We start from the raw sequence: 23448 nt of genomic DNA, 5'->3' as shown, positions 1-23448 counted from the left end.
GTGATGTCAAAATGCTCTCATTCTCTCGTCTACCCTGCTGACCCCCAGTGATTCTAAAAGAAGTGCCCCTCACAGGCTTCAGGGGCAAGGAGACCCTCCAAGGATCAGCATCAGCAACGACTGTGTTTATTTCCATCCTGGCTGGTATCAGTATGGCCAGCTTCAGGGCAGCCACACCTCTGGGGCCAGGATGCATTCACGTGGCCCTGCTCCAGGGTGGCTGCAGGCCTTCACTCATACTTGCAGAAATCCTTAAGTCCTTTGGGCAGGTGGAGCCCGTCAATGGCCAGCCGGTGCACCACACTCCTCTGGATCACTAGGCGGCACAGGGTCTGCAGGGACGGCACTGTGGAAAGAAGGTTGTCAAAGGCAAAAGGAACGGGAGGGTTGGGCCGAGGCTGAGACCTAGATCTAGGTCTTGGTCCCCTCTTTGTCGTTGACTTGGGCAAGTCCCTTCACTCTCCAGGCCCAGCCTGGCATGGGGCTATTCACAGGACTGAGATAAGCACCTCTTTCACAACACTTTCCCAGTTCTGCAGCCCTATTTCCATTATAGCACCCATCCTGCTCCCTTCCCCCTCGCTTAGCAGCTTCTGGGGTCAGGGGTGGCATCTGATTTACCTGTGCAACCCCCAGCCTCCTGCACAGGCCCGACACAGAGAGGGTTCTCGTTCACTGTATTCGTAAAATGTCATCAGATGGATAAATAAAAGGCTTAACAGGGCTATCATGAACCAGACCTCAGGATTAAGAAGCTCTCACATGGGGTTTAAAAGTGATGCCTTTAAACTGGTATGCCCAAATCGATGAGCATTTGTCTAATAAAAGAGCACATAATTCTCAAAGAGGACCAAAATCTAAAATCGGTGTAGAATTCATGCCCTAGGTTATTGCAGAAAATATTGGCAAAGCCAGAAAGGGAGTTGGAGGGCATCCTAATCAATCACAGCCAAGATGGGTAAATTGAGGCCCAGAGCCAGGGAAAGTGACTTGTCCAAGATCACAAGTAGAGGCAGAATCTGAAGTCAGATTCCCCAGCTTCTAAAATAATGCTGGACAAACCAAGGCCTTGCTACCTGCTAGGAGCCCTAGCAGGTTCCTGTCCCAACAGTAGGCCAGGAGGGGTCGCTGCCCAGGGTGTGGGATACCTACAGCCATACTCGACCTGGACCAGGCGCACGCTCTTGGTGGAGGCGAAGACGTCCACCACCGCGTAGAGGGGCTGGGCGGCTGGCAGCCCCCGGGCGCTGGGGCCCATGTCCTCGCCGTTGATGACGATATGCATGTCAGCCGTGCCGTCGGGGCGCGGGCAGAAGAGAACGCCCAGGCGGCTCCGACGTGCAGTCGGAGGCAGCATGTTCAGCTCATAGAGCTGGTCCAAGAGGTGGCTGTACAGCCCGGGACGGCTGCGGCCCACCAGGCGGTCGCGGGGAATGCGAAACTGCTCAATGCACAGATGCGGTTCCACCAGGAGGGCTGGGGGGCAGCTGGGGGCCAGCGCCTCCGCCTCCGGGCGGCCCTCCCGGGGCACGCGGTTGTGATGGCGCGTGATGGCGAAGACCCAGGTGTGGCCGAGGCTGACCAGGTCGGGCAGCGAAAACTCGGGCACGGCGGCCAGACTGGCGGGGTCCAGCGCAGTCAGGCCGAGGCGCAGGTGCCCGCACCAGCCCAGCTCTTTCTCCTCGATCTCCACCAGGAACACCTGGCCGGGGGCCAGCGGCTCGCGACTGAAGCACACGCCGTGGGCGAAGCTCTCCACGCGTGTGGCCCGCGTCCCGGAGGGGTCCACGCGGATGTTGGCACCGTGTACCGGGTGGAAGCGGGTGGGAGGGGGCTCGGGGCGCGCGGGGCCCCAGGGCGCACCCAATTCCACGGGGTCGGAGGCAGCAGCCATCTCCCAGCCATGAGGCAGGCCAGCGGGCGCCGGGGGCTATTTTGGGCAGCGGGCTCAGATGGTGACCGCGGGGGCACCATGTAAGGTACTTCCCCCCTGACTCCCTTCCCCGAGGCTCTGCCCAGGGGTCCTAGCGCCGCTGGCTCAGCCATCCCGCTTAGAACGGAGTCCCCGGGAGGCTGGGGGATTCTGGCCATCCACACCTGGGTCATCTGACCGCCGGCGCCCGGGATACGACCTGCGAGGCCTACGGACCTTCACCTTGTTTGACCGCCGCCGCCACCGCCCCCTCCGTCTTCCGGGTGCTCGAGGACGTGGGGGCGGGATGGGCAGGAGGAAGACTGTCACGTGACGCTGGAGCACACGTGACTCGGAGTACACATGACTTCCCGTCGCGGGCCACCTCCGGGAGAGCAAGGACGCGAGGCAGCAGAGGTGAGGGGACTCCGGAGGCTGGAAGAGATCCCGGAGGCTGGAAGGGATCCAGGAGCCCCCGGGGCGGGGCGCGGCGCGGCGGAGGAAGCTCAGCGGGTGGGAGCTGGGACTGGGCCTGGGCTTCCCTCGCTGATGAGCCGCCAGCTCTTCCCCAGGGGCGGCTGAGCAGCTAGCGAGCGAGTAAACAGCCGGCACCCGCTTCCTGCCGCAGATGGTCCGAGCCGCGCTGTCGCCGCCATTCCTCCTGCTGCTGCTGATCTCCTGGGCGCCCCGAAGCGAGGCAGCCCCCGACCAGGACGAGATCCAGTACCTGCCAGGGCTGACCAAGCAGCCGTCTTTCCGCCAGTACTCTGGCTACCTCAGAGGCTCCGGCTCCAAGCACCTCCACTACTGGTCTGCAGCCCTGCCTTCCAGGGCGGGGTTGGGAGTGACACTGCGATGCCCACCGGCGGAGATGATAGGGAGGGGGGTGGTTCTCTTTTTTAATATAAATTTGTTTTATTTATTTACTTATTTTGGCTGTGTTGGGTCTTCGTTGCTGCGCGCGGGCTTTCTCTTGTTGCGGCGAGCGGGGGCTACTCCTCGTTGCGGTGCGCGGGTTTCTCATTGCAGTGGCTTCCCTCGTTATGGAGCACAGGCTCAAGGCGCGCGGGCTTCAGTAGTTGTGGCTCGTGGGCTCAGTAGTTGTGGCTCGCGGGCTCTAGGGCGCAGGCTCTGTGGTTGTGGCTCACGGGCTTAGTTGCTCCGCGGCATGTGGGATCTTCCCGGACCAGGGATCGAACCCTTGTCCCCTGCATTGGCAGACGGATTCTCAACCACTGCGCCACCAGGGAAGCCTGGGCGTGGGGGTGGGGGTGGGGGTGGGGGTGTTCTTAAGACCCCTGAAGGAGGCTGGGAGCAGGGAGGGCTGGAAGGAGCCCTCCCCCCACCTGCACCCATCCTAGCCTGACTCCCTCCCAGGTTTGTGGAGTCCCAGAAGGATCCCAAGAGCAGCCCTGTGGTGCTGTGGCTCAATGGAGGGCCGGGCTGTAGCTCCCTAGACGGCCTCCTCACCGAGCACGGCCCCTTCCTGGTGAGTGGAAAGCAGCTCGGTAACCCCTGGTAGGGGGCAGGGAGGGGACAGTTCCCAAAGGAAAGAAGCGGGGAAGAAGGAGAAAAGGACTTTGTGATCTTCTGAAGATGTGTCCGTTTCCTGAGCCTCAGTTTCTTCATCTGTACCATTGGCTTGACTATTAGTACCTTTCGGGGATTTTGCCCGATTGTACAGTACTCAGCACGGTGGCCCTTTCCCTACCCCCAGCTGGCTCTCGGGACTTAGCCATCTCTTTCCTCCGCAGATCCAGCCAGATGGTGCCACTCTGGAGTACAACCCCTATTCCTGGAACCTGGTATCGCCGCCTCTGTGGGTCCTGTGGGGGTGTCTGGGCACTGGGATGGGGTGGGGAGCCCTCCTTAGCCCGTTTCCACTTCCCCTGTAGATTGCCAATGTGTTATACCTCGAGTCCCCAGCTGGGGTGGGCTTTTCCTACTCCGATGACAAGTCTTATGCAACCAATGACACCGAGGTGAGTCCGCTGCCTGCCCACGTGCCCCAGCCTTGCTGGGTGGCATGGTGCGGGGAGAGAAAGAGCATGCCCTTGGAGTCCATCCGTGGCTCTGTTGTGTGCTAGGTGGTGTGGTTTGGACAAGTCACAACCTGTTGTACAAACAGGATGGGTTGGTGTCATTATCCCTGAGATTCTTTCTAGCTCAAACACTAACACTTCCCGATTCCCTCCATCCTGCCATCCCCAGGTGGCCCAGAGCAATTTTGAAGCCCTTAAAGATTTCTTCCGCCTCTTCCCGGAATACAAGGACAACGAGCTTTTCCTGACGGGAGAGAGCTATGCTGGCATCTACATCCCCACCCTGGCAGTGTTGGTCATGCAGGACCCCAGCATGAACCTTCAGGTGCAGGGAGGCTGCAGGAGGGAAGGGAGGCATCTTGGGGTCATAGCCTTGTGGTTAGCAAAGGTCAAACAGGTCAGCGCCTCCATTCCAACCCAGTCTTCCTTCATAACATTCCTGCCACTAGCTGGCGTCTCCCCGGCCTGTGTGCCTTCCACAACAGGGAACCTACTCCTCAAGCTGCCAGCTCCATTCTTTACGTTGAGTGGCCTCCCCCGCCTCCACCCACTCCCACAAGCCAGCCCGGGTTTCAGTTTCCAGACTGCTGAAGGTCTGGGTGCGGGTCAAGGGAGGCTCTTCTTCCTCACCGTCCAGATGAGCTAACGCCCTGGGTGTTTCACAGGGGCTGGCTGTGGGCAATGGACTCTCCTGCTATGAGCAGAATGACAACTCCCTGGTCTATTTCGCCTACTACCATGGCCTTCTGGGAAACAGGTATGGGAGGGGACCGCTGGGCAATCTCTGGGGCGCAGCAGGTCATGGGACCTCAGGTCTGTCCGCCAGGCACATGATATCCTGGGTCCTACCCTGGTTGATGAGCGGAAGGCGGGGCTGGGTTTGCTAGAAAGGTTTTGGTGCTGAAAGGCCAAAGCATAGACATCAGAGTGTAAAGGGACGAAGGAGGGCTGCAGCATGGCCCAGGGCAGCCAGGTTTGGGAGCTACATACCACGCCCTGTGATAAATGTCATTGTTCCCTGGGATTAGGTCCCTTGGGTCCAGGCCGTGATGGGAGGTTGAGAAGATGGGGTGTTCGCCTTCTCTGCCCACCATGGGCCTCAGCAAATCTCACTCATCTCCTACAGGCTCTGGTCTTCCCTCCAGACCCACTGCTGCTCTCAAAACAAGTGTAACTTCTACGACAACAGAGACCCACAATGCGTGACCAATGTGAGGTTCTGCCCCTGCCCTCCGTCACCCCTGACGGCCCCCATCCTGAGAAGGGGACCACATCCCCTTCGGGGACTCCTCCCCCTCATCCCCCTGTGGTTTCCTATCCTGCACCCTTCAGCAATTCGATGTCCTCTGGGACACATGAGTATGCATGTGTTCCCACACCACTTCCTGTGACTTCCCTGTGAGGGGAAAGGGCTTCTCACTCATCCATCGTCTGCGATGTGCCAGGACTGTGCTCAGCTATGGCAGCGTGGATTGTTCCATCTTCAAGAGTCTCCTTCAAGGGAGATGGTATTAGGCACATTTTCCAGATAAGGAAACTGAGGCCAAGCGTGTCGAAGTCTCTTGCCTGAAGTCACAGTGCTAGGAAGTAGAGGCCTTAGGATTTGGACCCGGGACTAGCAGATTCCTTCCACTGAGCCTCAGTTTCCCTGCCTGTGAAGAAAGGGGGGAAAGGGTAGTGACCAAGCGAAGCAAGAGAGCGATAAATCTTAGGGCGCTGTTGGGGAGGTCATGGGGAGGCCAGGATTCTGTAAAGCATGGTGGCTTTTGGGGTATCATTGCAGCTTCAGGAAGTGTCCCACATCGTGGGCAGCTCCGGCCTCAACGTCTACAACCTCTACGCTCCATGTGCTGGGGGGGTGCCCAGCCATCTAAGGTGGGCCCTGCCGTGTGCCCCTTGGGCCAACCCCAGTCCCATCTGGAGGCTTAGGCACTCATCCCCCGACCTCACTTGCAGGTACGAGAAGGACACTGTCGTGGTCCAGGATCTGGGCAACATCTTCACTCGCCTGCCACCCAAGCAGATGTGGCATCAGGTGTGCAAGGGCCCACGCTTACCTCCCAGCAGGGTGGGGAGGGACAGGGCAGGGAAGCAAAGATCCTGACCCTCTGTGCCCCCCCCAGGCACTGCTGCGTTCTGCGGGAGAGGTGCGCCTGGACCCCCCCTGCACCAACACCACAGCCGCCTCCACCTACCTCAACAACCCTCTTGTGCGGAAGGCCCTCCACATCCCCGAGCAGCTGCCCCGCTGGGACGTGTGCAAGTGGGTTTCTGTGACCGCTTGTAGCCTGGGGGGTGGTGGGCTGTTGTCCCCAGGGATCCTTTGGCTAGGGTTTCTCAGTGGGGACACAGAGGGTGTTTGGGGTGTGGCTGAATTGTACAATAGGATGTTCAAGGTCTCTGACCCCCCCGAAGTTGACTGATATTCAGTCACCTCATTCTTTTTTTTTTTTTTTTTTTGAGTTCCCAACCAGGGATTGAACCCGAGCCCTTGGCAGTGAAAACGCAGGAGTCCTAACCACTGGACCTCCAGGGAATTCCCCCAGCCACTTCATTCTTTTTTTGCGCACGGGCTTCTCTCTAGTTGTGGCGCGTGGGCTCTATAGTTTGCGGCATGCAGGCTCTCTCGTTGAGGCGTGCGAGCTCAGTAGTTGTGGCACCGGCTTAGTTGCCCCGAGGCATGTGGGATCTGAGTTCCCCGACCAGGGATCCAACCCACGTCCCCTGCATTGGAAGGCGGATTCTTTACCACTGGACCACCGGGGAAGTCCCAGCCACTTCATTCTTAAGCAGTCACATTGGTTGTTAAAGTATCAATTACTTAAATGGTATTTAGTAAAAAGACATTCCCATCCCCAGCCCCTCCCTGACTCCAGTACCACGCTAGGTGCCCACATCTCCTATGACCCCTACAAGTAAGAGGGTGACGCCTGGCACAGCAGGGGCCACTCAGTTCCATTCTGATTGGTCAGCACGAGCCCTTATGCACTCATGCCAGTGCAGCCCAGCCATTGTAACAAAGTGTCCCTGTACATTTCTAAATGGAGGAGAGTTGGGGACCTCTGAATTCCAGTCCCTCCCCCCCATCTAGATAAGTCCTAGAGAGGTTACATGCCCAAGGAGGGACTGAATCCCAGCTATCTGCCTCTTAGGCTGGAGCTTGGGAATAGGAGGGGATAGGGGAGGGCGTCTGATCTATTGTCCCTTTTTCTCCCCCAACCTGGACCTGGTCTTCCTGCCCGCGTGCTCCTGCAGCTTCCTGGTGAATATCCAGTACCGCCGTCTCTACCAAACCATGTGTTCCCAGTACCTGAAGCTGCTGGCCGCACAGGTGAGTGGGGCCAGCACAGCTGGGTCCACCAGCAGCCTCAGGACCCTGGAGCAGTGTGGCGAGGCGGGGGCTCCTTCAGGGCGCCACTCGGGACAGGGGAAGCTGAAACTCCAAGAAGTGAAGTCACTTGCCCTAGGTCCTGTGGTCAGCAGGGTCAGGATTTGAACCTGGCTCTGTCCCCACCTTATGCTGCTCTGCTGGAGGGGGCAGAGAGGTCCGCGTCAGCCAAGGAGCCATTAGGGTGAGAAGAGCTAGTCAGATCGTATTACAGAGAGGCAGACTGGGGTCTGAGGTGGGAAAGGGCCTTGTCCAAGGTCACCTAGGAGATACTGGCAGAGCTGGGGTAGGACCAGGTTCTGTACAGCACAGTGGTTCAAGCATGGGCTCTGGGGTCAGACTGCCTGAGTACAAGTCCGTTTACTAGCCTACTAGCCAGGTGACTCTGGGCAAGTTTCTCATATATCTTGAGACTTGATTTCCCCATCCATAAAATGGGGTTATTGATGGTATCTACTACCTTCATAGGGAAAGCATTTAGCAGAGCACTGGGCAGGTAGGAAGTGGTCAGAAAACACAAGCGTTTCCTGGTTTATGCTGTTTAGCTGGGCCTCTTGAATTCCCTGAGGGGTAGGGCTTGAACTGGGGAAGGGCTGGGGTTTGGGCTTATTCCAAACCCCCCATTTTTCACCTGCCCTGCTTCAGAAATACCGGATCCTGCTGTACAACGGAGATGTGGACATGGCCTGCAATTTCATGGGAGATGAGTGGTTTGTGGATTCCCTCAACCAGAAGGTGAGCCCGGGGTCCCAGCCCTGGGGTTGGGCCGGTACAGGGGTAGTGCAGCGTGGCTCTGGCAGACAGAGGGGGCAAACCTGGAGGAGTTCCCGGCCCCTGAGGTCTTGCTGGTGGCTGTGAGCAGAGATGACGGGGCAGCTACAGGCTGCTAAGTCTTTCCTGGTGGGGCAGATGGAGGTACAGCGCCGGCCCTGGTTGGTGGACTACGGGGACAGTGGAGAGCAGATCGCTGGCTTCGTGAAGGAGTTCTCCCACATCGCCTTTCTTACCATCAAGGTAGGGCCTGGGCCTGGTGAGGACTAGGGGGGCTGGGGGGATGGGGCAGGACCCACCTGTCCTTTCCTTCTGACCTCCTTTTATGCTGGGTTACCATCTGGCCCGTGGAAGGGCAAGTTTTCGGGGGAAGATGGGAAAAACAGATGGATTGGGGGAGCAGGAAGGTCACTGGCTAGAGGGGTCCAGTAGGATGAACGAAGCACCCAAGGGCAGGGGTTGTACAGGGAAGGAATCTCACGAAGCTTTGCCCTTCAGGGTGCCGGACACATGGTCCCCACTGACAAGCCCCAGGCTGCCCTCACCATGTTCTTCCGCTTCCTGAATAAGCAGCCATACTGATGACCATGGGAGCAGCCCCCCACTGCCTGATCCAGCCCTTCCCAGCCTCTCCTGCCGGGAGGGAGGTCCTCCTTTATGCAAAATGCCCCTGTGGGGCAGATCCCTGCCTCCAGAACTGACCCCACCCGCCTCCGCAGCCCTGTGCATCCCAGACCTGGCCCCAGCGCCTCACATATACAGTCTGGGGGGAGTTTGCACTTTATAACTCACTGGGGTGAGGCCTGGCCCCCTCCCTGCTTGAAGAATGCCCTCAAGGCACTGATCGCATCCCAGGAACACAACAGAGCTCAGGACAGCCCACGGGGAGGGTGGACGGACTGTAATTGATGGAATGACTGTGATTATGGAATTAAATTGGGTACAGCTTAAAACCCCATCTTCTCTGTGGCACTGGGGGTTAGAGGACACTAGAGGCTGTGATGGGGTGAGGGAGGGGATGAGAGACGGTGGAGTCCTGAATGCAGCTGCCAGGGTCGGGGTTGAGGACTCAGACAGCTGCCATGGAGGGTGGCGGGGCACTGGGTGCTAGGGGGTCCCCGGTGTTGGCAGGCCGGTTCTTCTCAATCACCTCTCGCAGCCCTTTGGCAAAGTGGAGGTCAGCCCCGATGGTGAGGAAACCCTGTGCAGGGAGGCAGAGAAGGGAGTCTCTTCATTCCATTACCGAGAGCAGGGTTTAGAGACGGAGACAAGAGTCCCTGGCCTCAATCTAGTGGGAGAGGTGGAGCAGCAGAGCGGTTCTTATAACTCCCTATGAAGGGTGCTGAAACAGAGGCTGCAGGAGCACAGCCTGTGGAGGTCAAGGAGGGCTTCCTGGAGGAGATGAGCTCTTAGCTAAGACCTGAAAGATTAGTAGGCACTGAGGGTAGAATCAGGGAAGAGTGTTCCAAGGTGAGGACACAGCCGGTGCAAAGGGCTGGACGAATCTGATGTAAGATTAAAATAAGAAGAGGCAGTTGATAAGGGAGAAGCTAGGATCAGGTCACGGAGGGCACACGAGAGCTGTAGAGGGAGGGGAAGGCTCTGCCCTCCTTCCCCATCGCACCCCTACTCACCGCGTGGTTCGTCACCACCTCGCGCACAAAGTCAATACCCTCGGGGAGTGGGATCTGCACCCCACGCCAGGTCCGCTCTGTGGATGGGAACAGCCAGCTCAATCTGGGCCCACCTGGCTCCCCTGTCCTTTCCCCCTCCCTCCTCACTTCCCCCAGCCCTACCATTAAGCATGGGCATCACCCCAATCTGCAGCATGGTCTTCAGAGGGGTCTGCAGTGGGATCAGCTGGGAGGGAGGAGGGAGGAAGTTAGGGCAGCCTGTAGAGGGTGGGCTCGCCTTCGCTGCCCACCTCAATCCCAGCCCTGGCCCCCCCCCCCCCCCCGCCTCAATTCCCAGCTCACTGCCAGCGACTCTAATGCAGACTGGTTTGAGTAGATTCGGAACCTGTGGGGAAAAAAGAAGGGTCCAGTGGGCACGAGCCCTTGGAAGCTCCACCTTCTCCAGGCCACTCAGGCCTCTACCCACCCAAAGCCCCTGAGTTTCAGTCTTACATGTTACACCTACAAACCTTTCCAGGGGGTTCTACCAGTTTCCAGGTGTGTATCCTTGGGTGAGTCATTTCTCCCTCTTTGAGTCGCCTTTTCTCCAAGTCTGCTACTTTTTTTTCCAGTTTTTTTGGTTTGTTTAATTTCAAGTCTGCTACCTTTTATTTGTGGAGTACCTCCTGTAAGCTAGACTTATGCTGATGGCTTTACATGTGTTGTTTACGTTTATTTAGCAAAACTTTCAGTGCTTACTCCCTGCCAGATACTGTGCATGTTAAAAAGTTAAATATTATTAAACTATCTTAAAATGCCACCTCATAACAACCCGAAGAAACAGGCACTATTACAATTTGCACTTTACAGAGGAGGCAGATGAGGCCCAGAGAGATTAAGTAATTTGCATAAGGTCACATAGCTGGCAAACTGCAGAACCTGTCTCCAGAATCTAGACTCCTAACCTCTACCCTGCATTATCTCATTTAACTCCCCAGAACAACGCTGTCCAATAGAACTTTCTGTAAAATGTTCTGTACCTGCACTGTCCACACAGTAACCATTAGCTACATGTGGTTATAGAAATGAACAACTGAGGAACTATTTAATTGTAATTAAATGTAAATAGCCACATGTGGCTAGTGTCTGCCACGTTAGACGGCACGTCCTTGGAAAGTAGGTGCTACTATTTTCTATATTTAATGCATGAAGAAAACGAAGTTCAGAAAGATAAAGTGACTTGTTTTAAGATCACAGAGCTAAGATGTGCAAAATCCATGTTTTCGTGCACTTTGCTGTGTGACTGTAGGTGTGTCATTTAACCTTGCTGGGCCAGCTTGGTCATCTCTCATAATACCTGCTCTGGGTGGTGAGAATGCAGAGAAACTACACTAAAATGAAACACTTTTTATGCGTTAACAAGACCCCAGCTCTCCAGTGGCTTATAGGTATGACTGCATTTTAGCTCCCCAGTATTTTTGGGCAGGTGTGATTATCCTGAAGACACTGAGGCTCAGAGAGGTTACAGGCTCGCCCACCTGCGCAGGTCCAGCTGTGTGCGCAGCACCTTCCCCTGGAGTGCCATCTTGGCACTGAGACGGGCATCCTGTGTAGGAAGGTAGGGAGGGTGGTGTTACGGCCCCAAAGGGTGTCCGCAGTCCTCCTCCCCGATCCCTCACAGCCCCGACGCTGGTGTCCGTACCATGGTCATGCTGGACAGCTTGACCTCGGGCTGGTCGGGTGGGACCAGGGCGATTGTGACACTGGCAGTGACAGAGATGGTGGTGCCCGAGGGCTTGATGGTGCAGCGTGGTGGCGCCGTGACCCGCAGCTCCAGCTTCAGCGGAGAGTTGATCACTGCCGGGCTCTGGGGACAGAGCAGGGAGGACAGGTCAAGTTCCAGACGGGTCAAGTCCTCCTCCCTGTTGAGTCCCCGGGGAGGAGGGGGTGGCTGTACCGTCTGGGAGCCCAGAGACACAAATGGGAAGACTGGTCTGGCTTCTGGAACCCTCCAGAACTGTGTCCAGCCTCTGCCTTTGCTCAGACAAGGGGATGTTTCATTCTAGGAATGCCTCCTTCCTTCTCTTTCTGCTTTCCTGAGTTCTCAGTATTCAGGACCCATCTCCAATCCAGACTCCTCCGGGACAGTCTCTTTGCATTAAATATCCCAGGGAACTCCCTGGTAGTCCAGTGGTTAGGACTCGGCGCTTTCAGTGCCGTGGCCCCAGGTTCAATCCCTGGTCGGGGAACTAGGATCCCGCAAGCCGCACAGCGTAGCCAAAAAAAAAAATCTCAAGCTTCGTGCCATATCTCTTTTCTTGAAACTGCTGAGCTATTTCTTCTACAGGCAGTGTAGTGACCAAGTGCTTACTTTTCACCAAACACTTCACGTGTATTAGCTCATTTAAACCTCACAATAACTGTGTGAAGCAGGTATTAAATTACACCCATTTAATGAGATGGGGAAATTGAGGCACAGAGAGGTTAAGCAACTTGTCCAAGTTGTTATTTAGTTGCAGAACTGGGACTCAGGCCCAGGCAGTCTGGCAATAGAGTCCATGCTCTTAACAACACTTGGCCACGATCATGATGACGACAAGGATAGCATTCAGAGCAGCTGGTGTTGACTGAGCACTTCCTCTGTTGTTGTAATTGCTCCAAATGTATTAATTCATTTAATCTTCATGACAACTCTGGGAGGTTGCATAGTATAGAGGAGAGAGGCAGGGTGACTTGGAATCACACAGATTCCTATCTGGGTTCAAATCTCAGCTCCATCATTTACAAGGAAGAACCAAGGACAGGTCCTTTAATGATCACTGAACTATTTCTTTAAAAAATTTAACTCCCCATTAAACAAGGGAAGATAAGCAAAAAGGATAATACATCAGTCGCTGTGAAAGCCCCTACCCTGGCCGAGCTTGGGTTCTCAGCCCACCCTCATCATGGCTTCGTGAAGGAGACGGAGCAGGGGCAGCAAGCCCCCTTCACAGACCTGGAAACAGGCTTGGCCAAGCGAGCGGATGTGGCCACAGGCAGGAGGCCAGGCCTTCTGTCTACTCCACAGCTGCCACTGGGGGCTCTACTTGCCTCACTGGTCCCATCACAGTGTGCGGATGGCGTGCCCACCCCCCTGGCCAGGTTCCTACCTCCCGCTGACACTCACCAGCAGGACGATGTTCCCAAAGTAGGTGGCTCTCAGCAGCATGTCCAGATCATGGGGCACCTGGACCAGGGAATTGGGGATAAGGCAGAAGTTCCATCACAGGCCCCCTCTTGCCCATCCCACAAACAGACCCTGGCATACCTTGGCCCCCACCAGCGACAGCTTCAGGGCTCCTGCCTGGAAGTAGCTCTCCATGGCAGAGTCGAAGAAGAACTCAGAGAAGGCCACGTATACCATCCGCTCTTCCTCGGGCAGCTGGGGCTCCACCGCCTGATTGTGCAGGCTCCAGTTGCCCTCGGCCAGGGGAAAGAAGGCCCCCTGGGGTTGGAGGATCAGGGTCAGGGCCAAGGCAGACTAGCCCAGCACCCAGATGTCTCCAGGCCCTGTGGGGATGGTGGGGGGTTGGACCTGGTTGCTGTCCTTGGGGGACTCAACAGGTACTTTTCTTAAAAAGCATGGAAAGGAGGGTAGCAGGAGTGCTTCAAGGGAGCAATCCCATCAGACTGGAGAAGGGAGGCTCAGCAAAGGGTTCAAGGAGGAGGTAGCACTTGAGTGGGCCTTGAGACTAGATGGTAGTAATGACGGCAGCTGCTGCCTACACGTACACAGTAATTCTTCTGTGCCCCTTACCTAGACCAACTCCTTTAATCCACATAACATCCCATGAGATTATCTTCTCTTTTTTTTTTCTTAATTGTTTGGCCTTGCCACGCGGCATGTGGGATCTTAATTCCCTGAGCAGGGATCGAACCTGTGCCCCCTGCAGTGGAAGCATGGAGTCTTAACCACTGGACCGCCAGGGAAGTCCCGAGATTATCTTTTCTTACTGTATTATTTCCATTTACGTATTAGGAAACAGGCATAGAAAGGTTAAGCCACTGGCTTAAGATCACACAGCTAGTAAGTGGCAGAGCTGGGAGCTGACCTTCAGGCATTCTAGCTCCGGAGTCTGTGCTCTGAAACTCTGCTACACTCCACTGGGAGGGGCAATGGTAATGGCCACATACTAGTTGAGTGGCCTTGGACAGGTGCCATCGCCTCCCTGAGCAAGTCTCCACATCCCTAAAATGAGTATAACGTCACTACCTGATGTACAGGGTTGTGAGAGGATGAAATGAGCTTGTGTGCGTTAGAGCTGAATGTTCAATTCCTTCAGGGAAGATGGGGGAAGACAGCATGAGCAAAGGCCCTGAGGTGGGAAGCGAAGGGCATTTTTTGGAACTAGTAGCTGCAGAGGAACAGGATGAAGTGAGAAAGTTGGGGCCAGACAAGATGAACAAGGCTGAGTGCCAGGCTCAGGAGTTGAACCTGATTCTGTAGCCAGTGGGAAGCCACCGCATCCCCAGCAATGGAGGGGCCGCATCAGAGCTGTGCTTTAGGGAACTAAAACCAGCATTGTAGGGGAGAAGGAGGGGGTCTGGTTACACACACCAGCCAGACAGCTCACCCGGAATTCCATGTCCAGAGTGCTGGCGGAGGCCACGGGATCGTTCACGAGGGAGTAGTCAATGCCAACGAGCTCGTCCACAGCACTGCGCACTGCGGGGAGGGGCTCGAGTCCCGCAAAGCTGTGTGATGCTGGGCAGGGTGCTTAAGCTCTCTGGGCCTCAGTTGCTCGTTCATAGAATGGTGATCCTAATACTTCCCTCATAGGGTTGTTATGAGGATCAAATTAGTTTTATGTGGAAAGCATTTAGTGCCTGGTGTGCAGGAAGTGCTCAACAATGTTAGCTATTATTATTGTGGGAATTTTGTGGTGGTTTTTTTTTTTGGGGGGGGGTGGTGCCACACTGGGCGGCTTTCGGGATCTTAGTTTCCCGACCAGGGATTAAACCCAGGGCCACAGCAGTGAAAGCGCCGAGTCCTAACCACTCAACCGCCAGGGAAGTCCCTATTATTATTGTTGTTGTTGTTGTTGTTGTTATTACTACTACTACTACTATCAGTACATAGGTTTCATCAAGTCACTAAACAAGATGGCAAGGGATTCCCTTCTCTCATTGGTTTCCCCTGCCTTCTCCTTCCTGTCTTGTGCCCCTTGTATGTGGCGTGATGATCTCATAGCTTAGGAAAAGAGAATTCACGTTAATTGAGCTCCTATTAAGTGCCTGGTGATGAACACAAATGAGGCCCCAACAGCAAGCACATATTAAGGATCTTGACAGCCATGCCCTCAGTCAACCCTCAGCAACCCGGGGGGAGTGGTCCTCAGCCAGGCAAGGAAACCAAGTGAGAGAAGTGAGTACTTACCTTGGGTCACGCAGGAAGGCAGAGGCCACATTTGAACCCAGGGCTGTCCCGTCACAGGGCTTGGAAGGGGCCTACTCAGGTGCTACCTGATAGCTGCGCACCCAGCCTCCTCCCCAGCCCCACTCCAGACCCAAGGCCGGGCCCAGAGCTCTCCGTCCCACCCGCACCAACTCACCAGGCACGGTGTCCAGCAGGGAGTTGAGAAGCACGGTCCCTGCATGGTAGAGCACGGGGCAGATCTGGGAGGTGGGGGCCAGAGTCAGGGTCTTCGAAAGAGAGGGCATGCCCACCCCCGCTGTCCCCCAACACCGCCTGCTCCCCACTCGCCACTGCCCACACCTGCTGGTTGAGGAGGAAGCGCATCCCTGAGGTGATGAACGTGGAGAGGAATTCATACACCTTCCTGTGAGGAGAGGAGAGGCCAGGTGAATCCAGACCCTGCCTCACCCCCAACCCAGGTCTGGGAGAAATCACAGCATCCAGAGATGGTGAGGGGTGGGGGGAATACCCCTACTTTGACTTAAATTACCACCTCTTTAGTGGAGGTTTTCCATGACTTGGGCTCAAATCCCCTTCTCCAGGCTGATTCTCAAGACCTCCTCTCCCACCCTCTCCCCCACCAGCCAAATGAATCTACCCAGAGTTCCTCAAATCTCCTCTGAGCATCCTCAGCTCCATATGCTTACTCATGTCCTCCCTTACACCCTCAATGCTCCTGTCCTGTATTTCCCCGTCTGGGTGCAGATGCTTCCTCTTCCAGGCAGTCCTCCTGGATTACCCTCCTCTGAACCTCCCTTCTCCAGAGTACTTTCTTGGTCCCTCTCTCAAGGCCCCAATGACAAATGTTTTGTCCCTCCAGTCAGGCTCTGTGCTCCTTTTTAAATCCTCAGGGCCTGGCATACACTTTGTTGAATAAATAAAAAATTGACTAAATTGACCAACACCAGATAATAAATCCACCATTTTCTCTCCCCCACCCTCTTCCAGAACCAGCACAAATTCCCCTTCTCAGCCCCAAACCTGGAACTATGTTATTATTTTTGTTATTAGTAGTAAGAGCTACCAATTATTGAGAAGCAGGTACACACCCAACCAAGTACACCACTGTGTACGCTGGTCCTCTCAATGGTTATTATTGAGAACCAAGTACACACCCACCCGAGTACACCACTGTGTACGCTGGTCCTCTCAATGGTTCTTATCTAAGTGGCTAGCCCATACTATATGTCAGGTACTGTTCTAAATATTTTTATATAGATTAAGATAAACAGTCCTCACATCTCATAAAGTAGGTCCTATTACCATCCCTATCTTACAGAGCTTCAGCGACTTGCCCAAGGTCACACAGCCAGGAAGTGGTGGCGCTGAGATTTAGACCCAGTTAGTCTGACTCCCAAGCCTGCACATTGTGCGTTGCACTAAGCAGATGGGCTGTGGGTCTCAAATGGCGTGCACTGGGCTTGGGGACGGGGCTTACTTGAAGGTTCCCCCAAAGGCTGCATGCATTCTGGAGACAGAGGCCTGGCAGGAGACGTTGGATACTTTGATCCGGCCAGTGGGATCCCGGGAGAGCTGCAGAGCGGTGTGGATGGACACACCCTCGGCAGAGGCGTTGATATATCCCCCATCGTAGCTGCGGTGGGGGTGGGGGTGGGAGGGTTAATGTTCACTCTGGCTTAGAGCTTAACCAAGTCTTCACTGCCCTCCTCCCCACCCCTCTACATCATGACTGCTCTTAATAAGACTTTATTTACTTCTGCACAGTATACCAGACATTCTATGAATTGGGTAAGATTGTCCCTATTGTACAGATGAGGAAACTGAGGCTCAGAAAGGCTAAGGGGGACTTCCCTGGTGGCGCAGTGGTCAAGAATCCGCCTGTCAATGCAGGGGACACGGGTTTGATCCCTGGTCTGGGAAGGTCCCACATGCTGCGGAGCAGCTAAGCCCTTGCGCCACAACTACTGAGCCTGCGCTCTAGAGCCCGTGCTCCACAACGAGAGAAGCCACCGCGATGAGAAGCCCACGTACCACAACAGAGTCAACCCCGCTAGCCACAACTAGAGAAAGCCCGCGCGCAACAACGAAGACCCAACGCAGCCAGAAAAAAAAAAAAAAAAGGCTAAAGGATTGCCCACAGCTCCACAGCACCCCCAGTCCTCCTGATCCGCCCTCCACTGCCCTGAGGGTGCCGGGTCCTCACAAGAACCAGTAGAGGAGCTGTCTCCGGAAGCGCAGCCCCAAGGAGCCATTGTTGATCTGTAGCATGAGCTCCTGCTCTGGCTGGAAATGGAGCTCAGAGGATGTCAGCTGCAGCTCCATGACCTTCACCCTGTGGGAGGAGACCTCAGGGTCAAATTCAGGACCAAGAAAAGGGGACCCCACCCAACCACAGCAAATTCATTCCCTCCTCTTCCAGTCCAGGCCTGGGGAAACTGGCGTGGGTAGAATGAATTCTTCCATTGCCCCTCACGTACCCAACGTGTGCTTGGGTGGCGAAAACTTGGACTTGGGTGGGTCAGAGACTAACTTCTCATGACCCAGGTGTTAAAGGTGAGCTTCACCCCCTCTCTTAGAAGTCTTCCTTCCCTTCCCCACCCTGGGATTGCTAGACCCTGTCCCCACTATCCTAAACCACAGGCCTTTATCTCTGGTTCCTCTGACCTCTCCCATTAGCTCCACCCGGGTGCCCTACATCCCACTCTCATCCACCGGCAATTTTCTTGACTCCGCCTCTCTGGAACTCTTTGGCCAGCCTCAGTTCCACAGATTAGGCTTCACTTTTCTCGGTCCCTACTACATTTTTAGGCCACGCCCACCTCCTTGGTCCCGCCTCTGTAGGCAGTCTAGGCCTTTATCTTTTCGGGCCTCATTCAGTGTCTTAAGTCCAGCCTCCTCGATTTGGCCACGCCCACATTACGCTCAGGCATCCTGTCTTCGAGACTCCGTAGGTATTTCCTAAGCCCCGCCCCCTACCAAGACCCCGCCCCCTCGGCCCCCACTTACTCAGAGATATTGTAGTAGAAGTGGCCTTCTCGGCCCCGCACGTCCGGAATGGTGATGGTCTCCAGCTCTTGCTCCAGAAAGCGCAAACCCTCCTGCTTCACTGAAGCAGCAATGAGGCCCTTAGCTCCTGCACGCCCTGCCGGTGCGACTCCTCCCACAGCCGCCCCGGCCCGCCCCCACTCTTACCTAGCTCAAGCGCCTTGGAGGTGATGCGGATCTTGCAGCCGGGGAGCTCAGCCTGAGCGCCTGCCAGCAGCGCTAGAAACAGGGCCCCGAAGAGGGCCATGGCGAGCGGGCCTGGGGGTGGGGTGGGATCGCGGGAGTCATCCGGGCCTCTAAAACCCACTCCTCGGATGGCCAACCAAAAGAGGGGGCTGGCCGGGATCGTTAAGCTTGAGATAGCTCTTCGGGGAACTTGGAACCAATAACATTGCCTCCATTTGACAGACGCGGAAACTGAGGCTCATGCGACGTGCGCTCTGGCTCCCAGAGGATTTAGGGCACGGGGGAGAGGAAGGGGACCTCCTCGGCTCGCTTTTGCAACGACCGCATGACGAGTTTGGACCTCCCGGGGACCAAGCCCCCCCCCCCCCCCCCCCGCCCAACAACATCCCTCTTCCTCTGCGGCGGGCGGGCGCGGCTTGCACGTTACCATGGGAACGGCTGCACGCGCATTCCTCGGGGGTGGCTTGCGGTCTCCTAGGCCCCGAGCCGGAGGAGCCAAGGGAGAAAGCTGCCGGCCCGACCTCCGGCTCCCGGGTCTCCCGGCTCCTCCAGGTCCTAAATACCTGTCGTCGGGCTTCTGCCTGGTGCCCCCCGTTTCAGCGCCCTCCTTCAGGGGCTCTCTTCCCCACCCCGGGCTCAGTAGACCACGCGGCCGGGCGAGGGTCTGGGGGTGGATGGGGACGCGCCCCAACTCACTCAAAGGTGGAGCTGGTGGTCGGCGCGGTCACGTGGGGCGGCGGGCAAAGCAGGGGATCCAGGCGGCGGGGTCTGGCGGGCAGCGCTGTTCCAGCCGCCTTTATAAAGACGGGCCTCCCCGACCCCCCTCCTCTCTCCCACTCTCCCCTCCTCCCTCAGGGGTTGGGAGGGAATGGGGCGGGACGCTGGCAGCCGGGAGGGTGGAGAGGGCTGTACGGAGCCCCGTGACAAGCCTGGCCGTTGTCAAGACAAGTGGGGGACCCAAGCCCGGCAGGAGGGAGGGAAGTGCAGAAGTCGGCCCGCCCAACCCCAGTAATCCCTGCTTTGCTGGGACCTTGGTTCAAATTCCACTTACCCATCTCCTCCTGCATGATCCTGAACAAGTCATTTCTCTTGGGTTCCTGAGCCTCAGTTTCCTCATCCAGCAAAATGTGTGTGACAATAGGAACTACCTCTTAGGCCCAGGGCAAGCCACAGAGTCAATGCCCAAGGCACGTTTTTTTCCTTCCCTTCCACCCAGAATCATCTCAGTACCTCTCTTTGCCAGGTTTCACTATGGGAAGCTCCACGGCCACCCCACGCCCACTGTCTCTGTGTCACTGCCTGCGGACCTTAAGGGCCCAGGGACCTCTCCCACTGGGGTTCATCCAAATACTGCCAGCCCAGGAAGACAGCACACAAGCTGCGGGAATCACCTGGAGAGAGGTTTGGCATTTCCCCAGGGACTGTGGATTTTTGGTGAGACTTTGGAGCTAGGTTCTCTGCACGTGTACTGCCTATCGGTGTTCCCAGCTCCTAGGATGGGCACAGAGTGGGTGCTTGCTACCTTTTTGTTATCAAATGCATGAAAGTGGAAAGGAGAAACGATGATTAATGTCTGTTGAACATGTATTTAGCACAAAGCACGAATCCAGGCATGATGAGCAATTCCTCCTAATTTGCCCAGAACTTTCCCAGATTTTGAAACAGAAAGTCTCCCTTCCAGGGAGCCCCCTCAGTCCCAGGGAAACCAGGATGGTTGGTCACCCGAGATCTAGATTAACTTGTTTTATCTTTATTTATTTATTTTTTTGTTTGTGTTTACTTTTGACTGCGTTGGATCTTTGTTGCTGGGCGCGGGCTTTCTCTAGTTGCGACAAGCGGAGGCTACTCTTCGTTGTGGTGCGCAGAGTCCTCATTGTCATGGCTTCTCTTGTGGCAGAGCACGGGCTCTAGGTGCGCGGGCTTCAGTAGTTGTGGCACACGGGCTCAGTAGTTGTGGTGCATGGGCTTAGTTGCTCTGCGGCGTGTGGGATCTTCCCGGGCCAGGGCTCGAACCCCTGTCCCCTGCACTGGCAGGCGGATTCTTAACCACTGCGCCACCAGGGAAGCCCTGTTTAATCTTCTTAACAACCTGTGAGGTTGGCATTATTATGAACCCTCTTTAGCAGGAAACTAGAGGTAAAGACAATCCTTGGCTACTACTGGGGAGCTCAGAGACTGTTCATGGCAGGGTGGGAGGTCAGAAGTGAGTGTTTACAGCCCAGTAGTTAAGTGCTTTGACTGTGTTCGAAGGGTTCAAATCCTAGACTGTCAATTTTTAGATGTATGACCTTGGACCCCTTACTTTAGCAGCTGTAAGCCTCAATTTCCACATCCTAAAATGGATACAATTAGATTATTGCAAGAATAAATTAAACAGGCATAGTGCATGTGCCGGGCATGATAACGGCACACCATTAACGCCATTAACCAATAAATGCTAGCTAACTATTGTGATTAGGGGCACAGATCACAAGCAAACAAGGCAGAAGGGGTGTAGGAGGGGAACAGAGAAAGTGCTAAGGATATCCAGAAGAGGAAGTGCCTATACGCCTTTGAACTCTAGTAACCCTCACTCTTCCCGGAGTCTGGCTGAAGCAGAAAACCTGGTGAATGTTAGTTTTTCTTTCCTCTCGTTTTCTTAACTGGAATGCAAGCTGTCTTTGTATCATTGTTATCTCTTACAGGGTCTTGGCCCCTGTAATTTACTGTCCCCAGAGCAGCCCCAGCGAACTTTAAATGTAGCAGTGTGACACTGGGCCAGTGGTTTAACCTCCATGGGCCTTTGTTTCCTCATCTATAAAATGAGGACAATCAAAGTACCTCCTTCTTAGGGTGGCTTGTGAGGATTAAATGAGTTAATGCATGTAAAGGGCTTAGTAAGCACCTGGCATTTATTAAGGGCTCAAAAAGTCACTACAATTATTAGCATCATTTAGCCATCATTCAGTGGCTTTCCACCACACTTGAAATAAACTGCCTCCATGCCCTGATTTCTAGACACATGAAAGGACCTTTTCCTGTCTCCTTTCCCACCACTCTCAGCTTTTTCCTTCTGCTCCAGCCACACTGATTTTTTTTTTTTTTTTTTTGCGGTACGCAGGCTTCTCACTGTTGCGGCTGCGGAGCACAGGCTCCGGATGCGCAGGCTCAGCGGCCATGGCTCACAGGCCCAGCCACTCCGCGGCATGTGGGATCTTCCCGGACCGGGGCACGAACCCGCGTCCCCTGCATCGGCAGGCGGACTCTCAACCACTGCGCCACCAGGGAAGCCCCCACACTGACTTTTTGGTTCCTTGAACATGCAAGTGAAATTCTTTGCTCAGGTCCTTTGTAGTTGCTGTTCCCTCTGCCTAGAATGCTTTTCCCTCTGATCCTCTCATGGCTTGGCTCCTTGTCATTTTGGTCTCGGCTTAAATGGCCCTTCTTCAGAGAGGCCTTCCCTGCCTACCTAGGAGTTAACTCTCAATCACATCAGCCTGGTTTATTTTCTTTATAGATCTTATTCCTATTTAATATTGGTTTATCGTCTGTCTCCGTGAGAGCTGGGATCTTGTTCACCACTTATTTCGGTGCTAAAACAGTGCCTGGTACAGATCAGGTACTGAGTATATATTTGCTGTGTGACTGAACTGGTTTTGGAGCCCTTGAGTATCTCCGGGGAGCAGGCGATACCTACACCACCCCGGGATTCTTTACCAGCTCCTGCCTCTGTGAGTTTCAGTCAGACTGACTCTAAACATAGCCTTGACCTGGGCTGGCAGACGAGAAGGTACAGTCTCTGATCTTGATTTCAGGGACTTGCCTACTCAGCCTGCCCCTCTCTGTCACACGGATTTCCCCTCTCTCCCACAATTTGTGCCCCCGACCTCACACTTCAGAGTGACGCTGTCAGACGTGCAGCCCCACGCGGAGTTTTGGCAGCCTTCCCTGAGTCCTCACCGCTTGGCCTGAAAGATGGAGCGATCAGAATCCCCAAATCCCTTTCCACTTTCACTCCTGGATATGAGAAGATAAGAGAAGCCTTCTCAGCCCTCAAAGTGACAGGAAAGAAATGATTTTCTAGCCTTTATTTTGCACCCAGCACAGTGATAGTGCAAAAAACCAGAATAGCAAAGCTGTTAAGTACTGTGGGTCCAGGCAGACCTGGTTCAAATCCTGCTTCTGCCATTTTCTAAAGCAGAGGTCAGCAAGCTTTTCCTGTAAAGGGTGAGATAGTACATATTTTAGGCTTTGCAGGCCCTTTAATCTCTGTCACAGCTCCACTCCAGTACTGTAGCATGAAAGAAGCCATAAACAATACTATTAGAAAGAGTATAGTTTGCCTATCCCTGTTCTAGAATAAATTAAAATAAATTAAAAAGTAAGTCTCTCTATGAGCCTCAGTTTCCACATCTGTAATGGGATGATCTAACACCTGCCTCCCTCCCTGGGTGGCAGACTTTGATGTCACAAAGTATAAAGTGCTGAATCTAGTACTTGGCACACCAAAGGGCTCAATAAATGTCTCTGGTTATTAGTATCAAGCAGTTGTTTGACAAACAAAAAGTGCTTTGCAAATAGGAACTCACCGAAACCTCAAAACATCCTGCAAAATAGGTACGTCATCATCCCCACTTTACAGATGTGGAAACTGAAGTCCAGAGAGGTGAAGTAATTAGCTCAAGTCAGTCTGGCTCCAGGGCCCACGCTCTTCACCACTTCAGTCTATCGTCTTTCTTTCTTTTTTTTTTTTTTTGCGATACGCGGGCCTCTCACTGTTGTGGCCTCTCCCGTTGCAGAGCACAGGCTCCGGACGCGCAGGCCCAGCGGCCATGGCTCACGGGCCCAGCCGCTCCGCGGCATGTGGGATCTTCCCGGACCGGGGCACGAACCCACCTGTGTCCCCTGCGTCGGCAGGCAGACTCTCAACCACTGCGCCACCAGGGAAGCCCTATCGTCTTTCTTTTTGAATGATCCCATTTAATCCTCACAGCCATCCCTCGAGGTAGCTAGTATTGTCCCTGTTTTGCACATTGAGATACTGAGGTACAGCAGGAGGAAGTAACTGGTCCCAGTAAATAAACACAGGCTCTACT

At 54.9% G+C, this 23448-nt stretch overlaps 3 protein-coding genes across 4 annotated transcripts; 1 reads left to right on the top strand and 2 right to left on the bottom strand.

Moving 5' to 3' along the window:
* Positions 1–104: 104 nt before the first annotated feature.
* Positions 105–2182, bottom strand: NEURL2 (neuralized E3 ubiquitin protein ligase 2). The gene is made up of 2 exons (XM_027078186.1): positions 1153–2182; positions 105–346 (listed from the first exon to the last, which is right to left on the bottom strand). The coding sequence occupies exons 1-2, from the start codon at positions 1892–1894 to the stop codon at positions 231–233; spliced, it is 858 nt and encodes a 285-aa protein (XP_026933987.1). The 5' UTR covers positions 1895–2182; the 3' UTR covers positions 105–230.
* Positions 1048–9066, top strand: CTSA (cathepsin A). The gene is made up of 15 exons (XM_027078185.1): positions 1048–2329; positions 2541–2722; positions 3290–3401; positions 3667–3717; positions 3808–3894; positions 4124–4279; positions 4620–4711; positions 5081–5165; positions 5738–5829; positions 5911–5989; positions 6078–6217; positions 7210–7285; positions 7988–8077; positions 8252–8356; positions 8612–9066. Exons 1-15 carry the CDS (start codon positions 2276–2278, stop codon positions 8693–8695), a joined length of 1485 nt encoding a protein of 494 aa, XP_026933986.1. The 5' UTR covers positions 1048–2275; the 3' UTR covers positions 8696–9066.
* Positions 8983–19354, bottom strand: PLTP (phospholipid transfer protein). Of its 2 annotated transcripts, XM_027078183.1 has the most exons (16): positions 19070–19354; positions 18335–18445; positions 18149–18248; positions 17346–17474; positions 16620–16775; positions 15482–15545; positions 15318–15381; positions 14340–14431; positions 13034–13210; positions 12893–12952; positions 11429–11593; positions 11265–11332; positions 10090–10132; positions 9910–9973; positions 9748–9824; positions 8983–9314 (listed from the first exon to the last, which is right to left on the bottom strand). In XM_027078183.1, the coding sequence occupies exons 2-16, from the start codon at positions 18432–18434 to the stop codon at positions 9183–9185; spliced, it is 1491 nt and encodes a 496-aa protein (XP_026933984.1). In that variant the 5' UTR covers positions 18435–18445; positions 19070–19354; the 3' UTR covers positions 8983–9182. The 2 variants fall into 2 exon arrangements, with proteins under 2 accessions (XP_026933984.1, XP_026933985.1); XM_027078184.1 differs by lacking the exon at positions 16620–16775.
* Between the last annotated feature and the right edge of the window lie 4094 nt (positions 19355–23448).

Source organism: Aethalodelphis obliquidens, unplaced genomic scaffold (assembly GCF_003676395.1).
Source record: "Aethalodelphis obliquidens isolate GAN/ISIS:26980383/991018 unplaced genomic scaffold, ASM367639v1 scaffold42, whole genome shotgun sequence".
In the NCBI taxonomy this organism is placed as follows: domain Eukaryota; kingdom Metazoa; phylum Chordata; class Mammalia; order Artiodactyla; family Delphinidae; genus Aethalodelphis; species Aethalodelphis obliquidens.
This window is presented reverse-complemented; position numbering and strand designations above follow the sequence as displayed.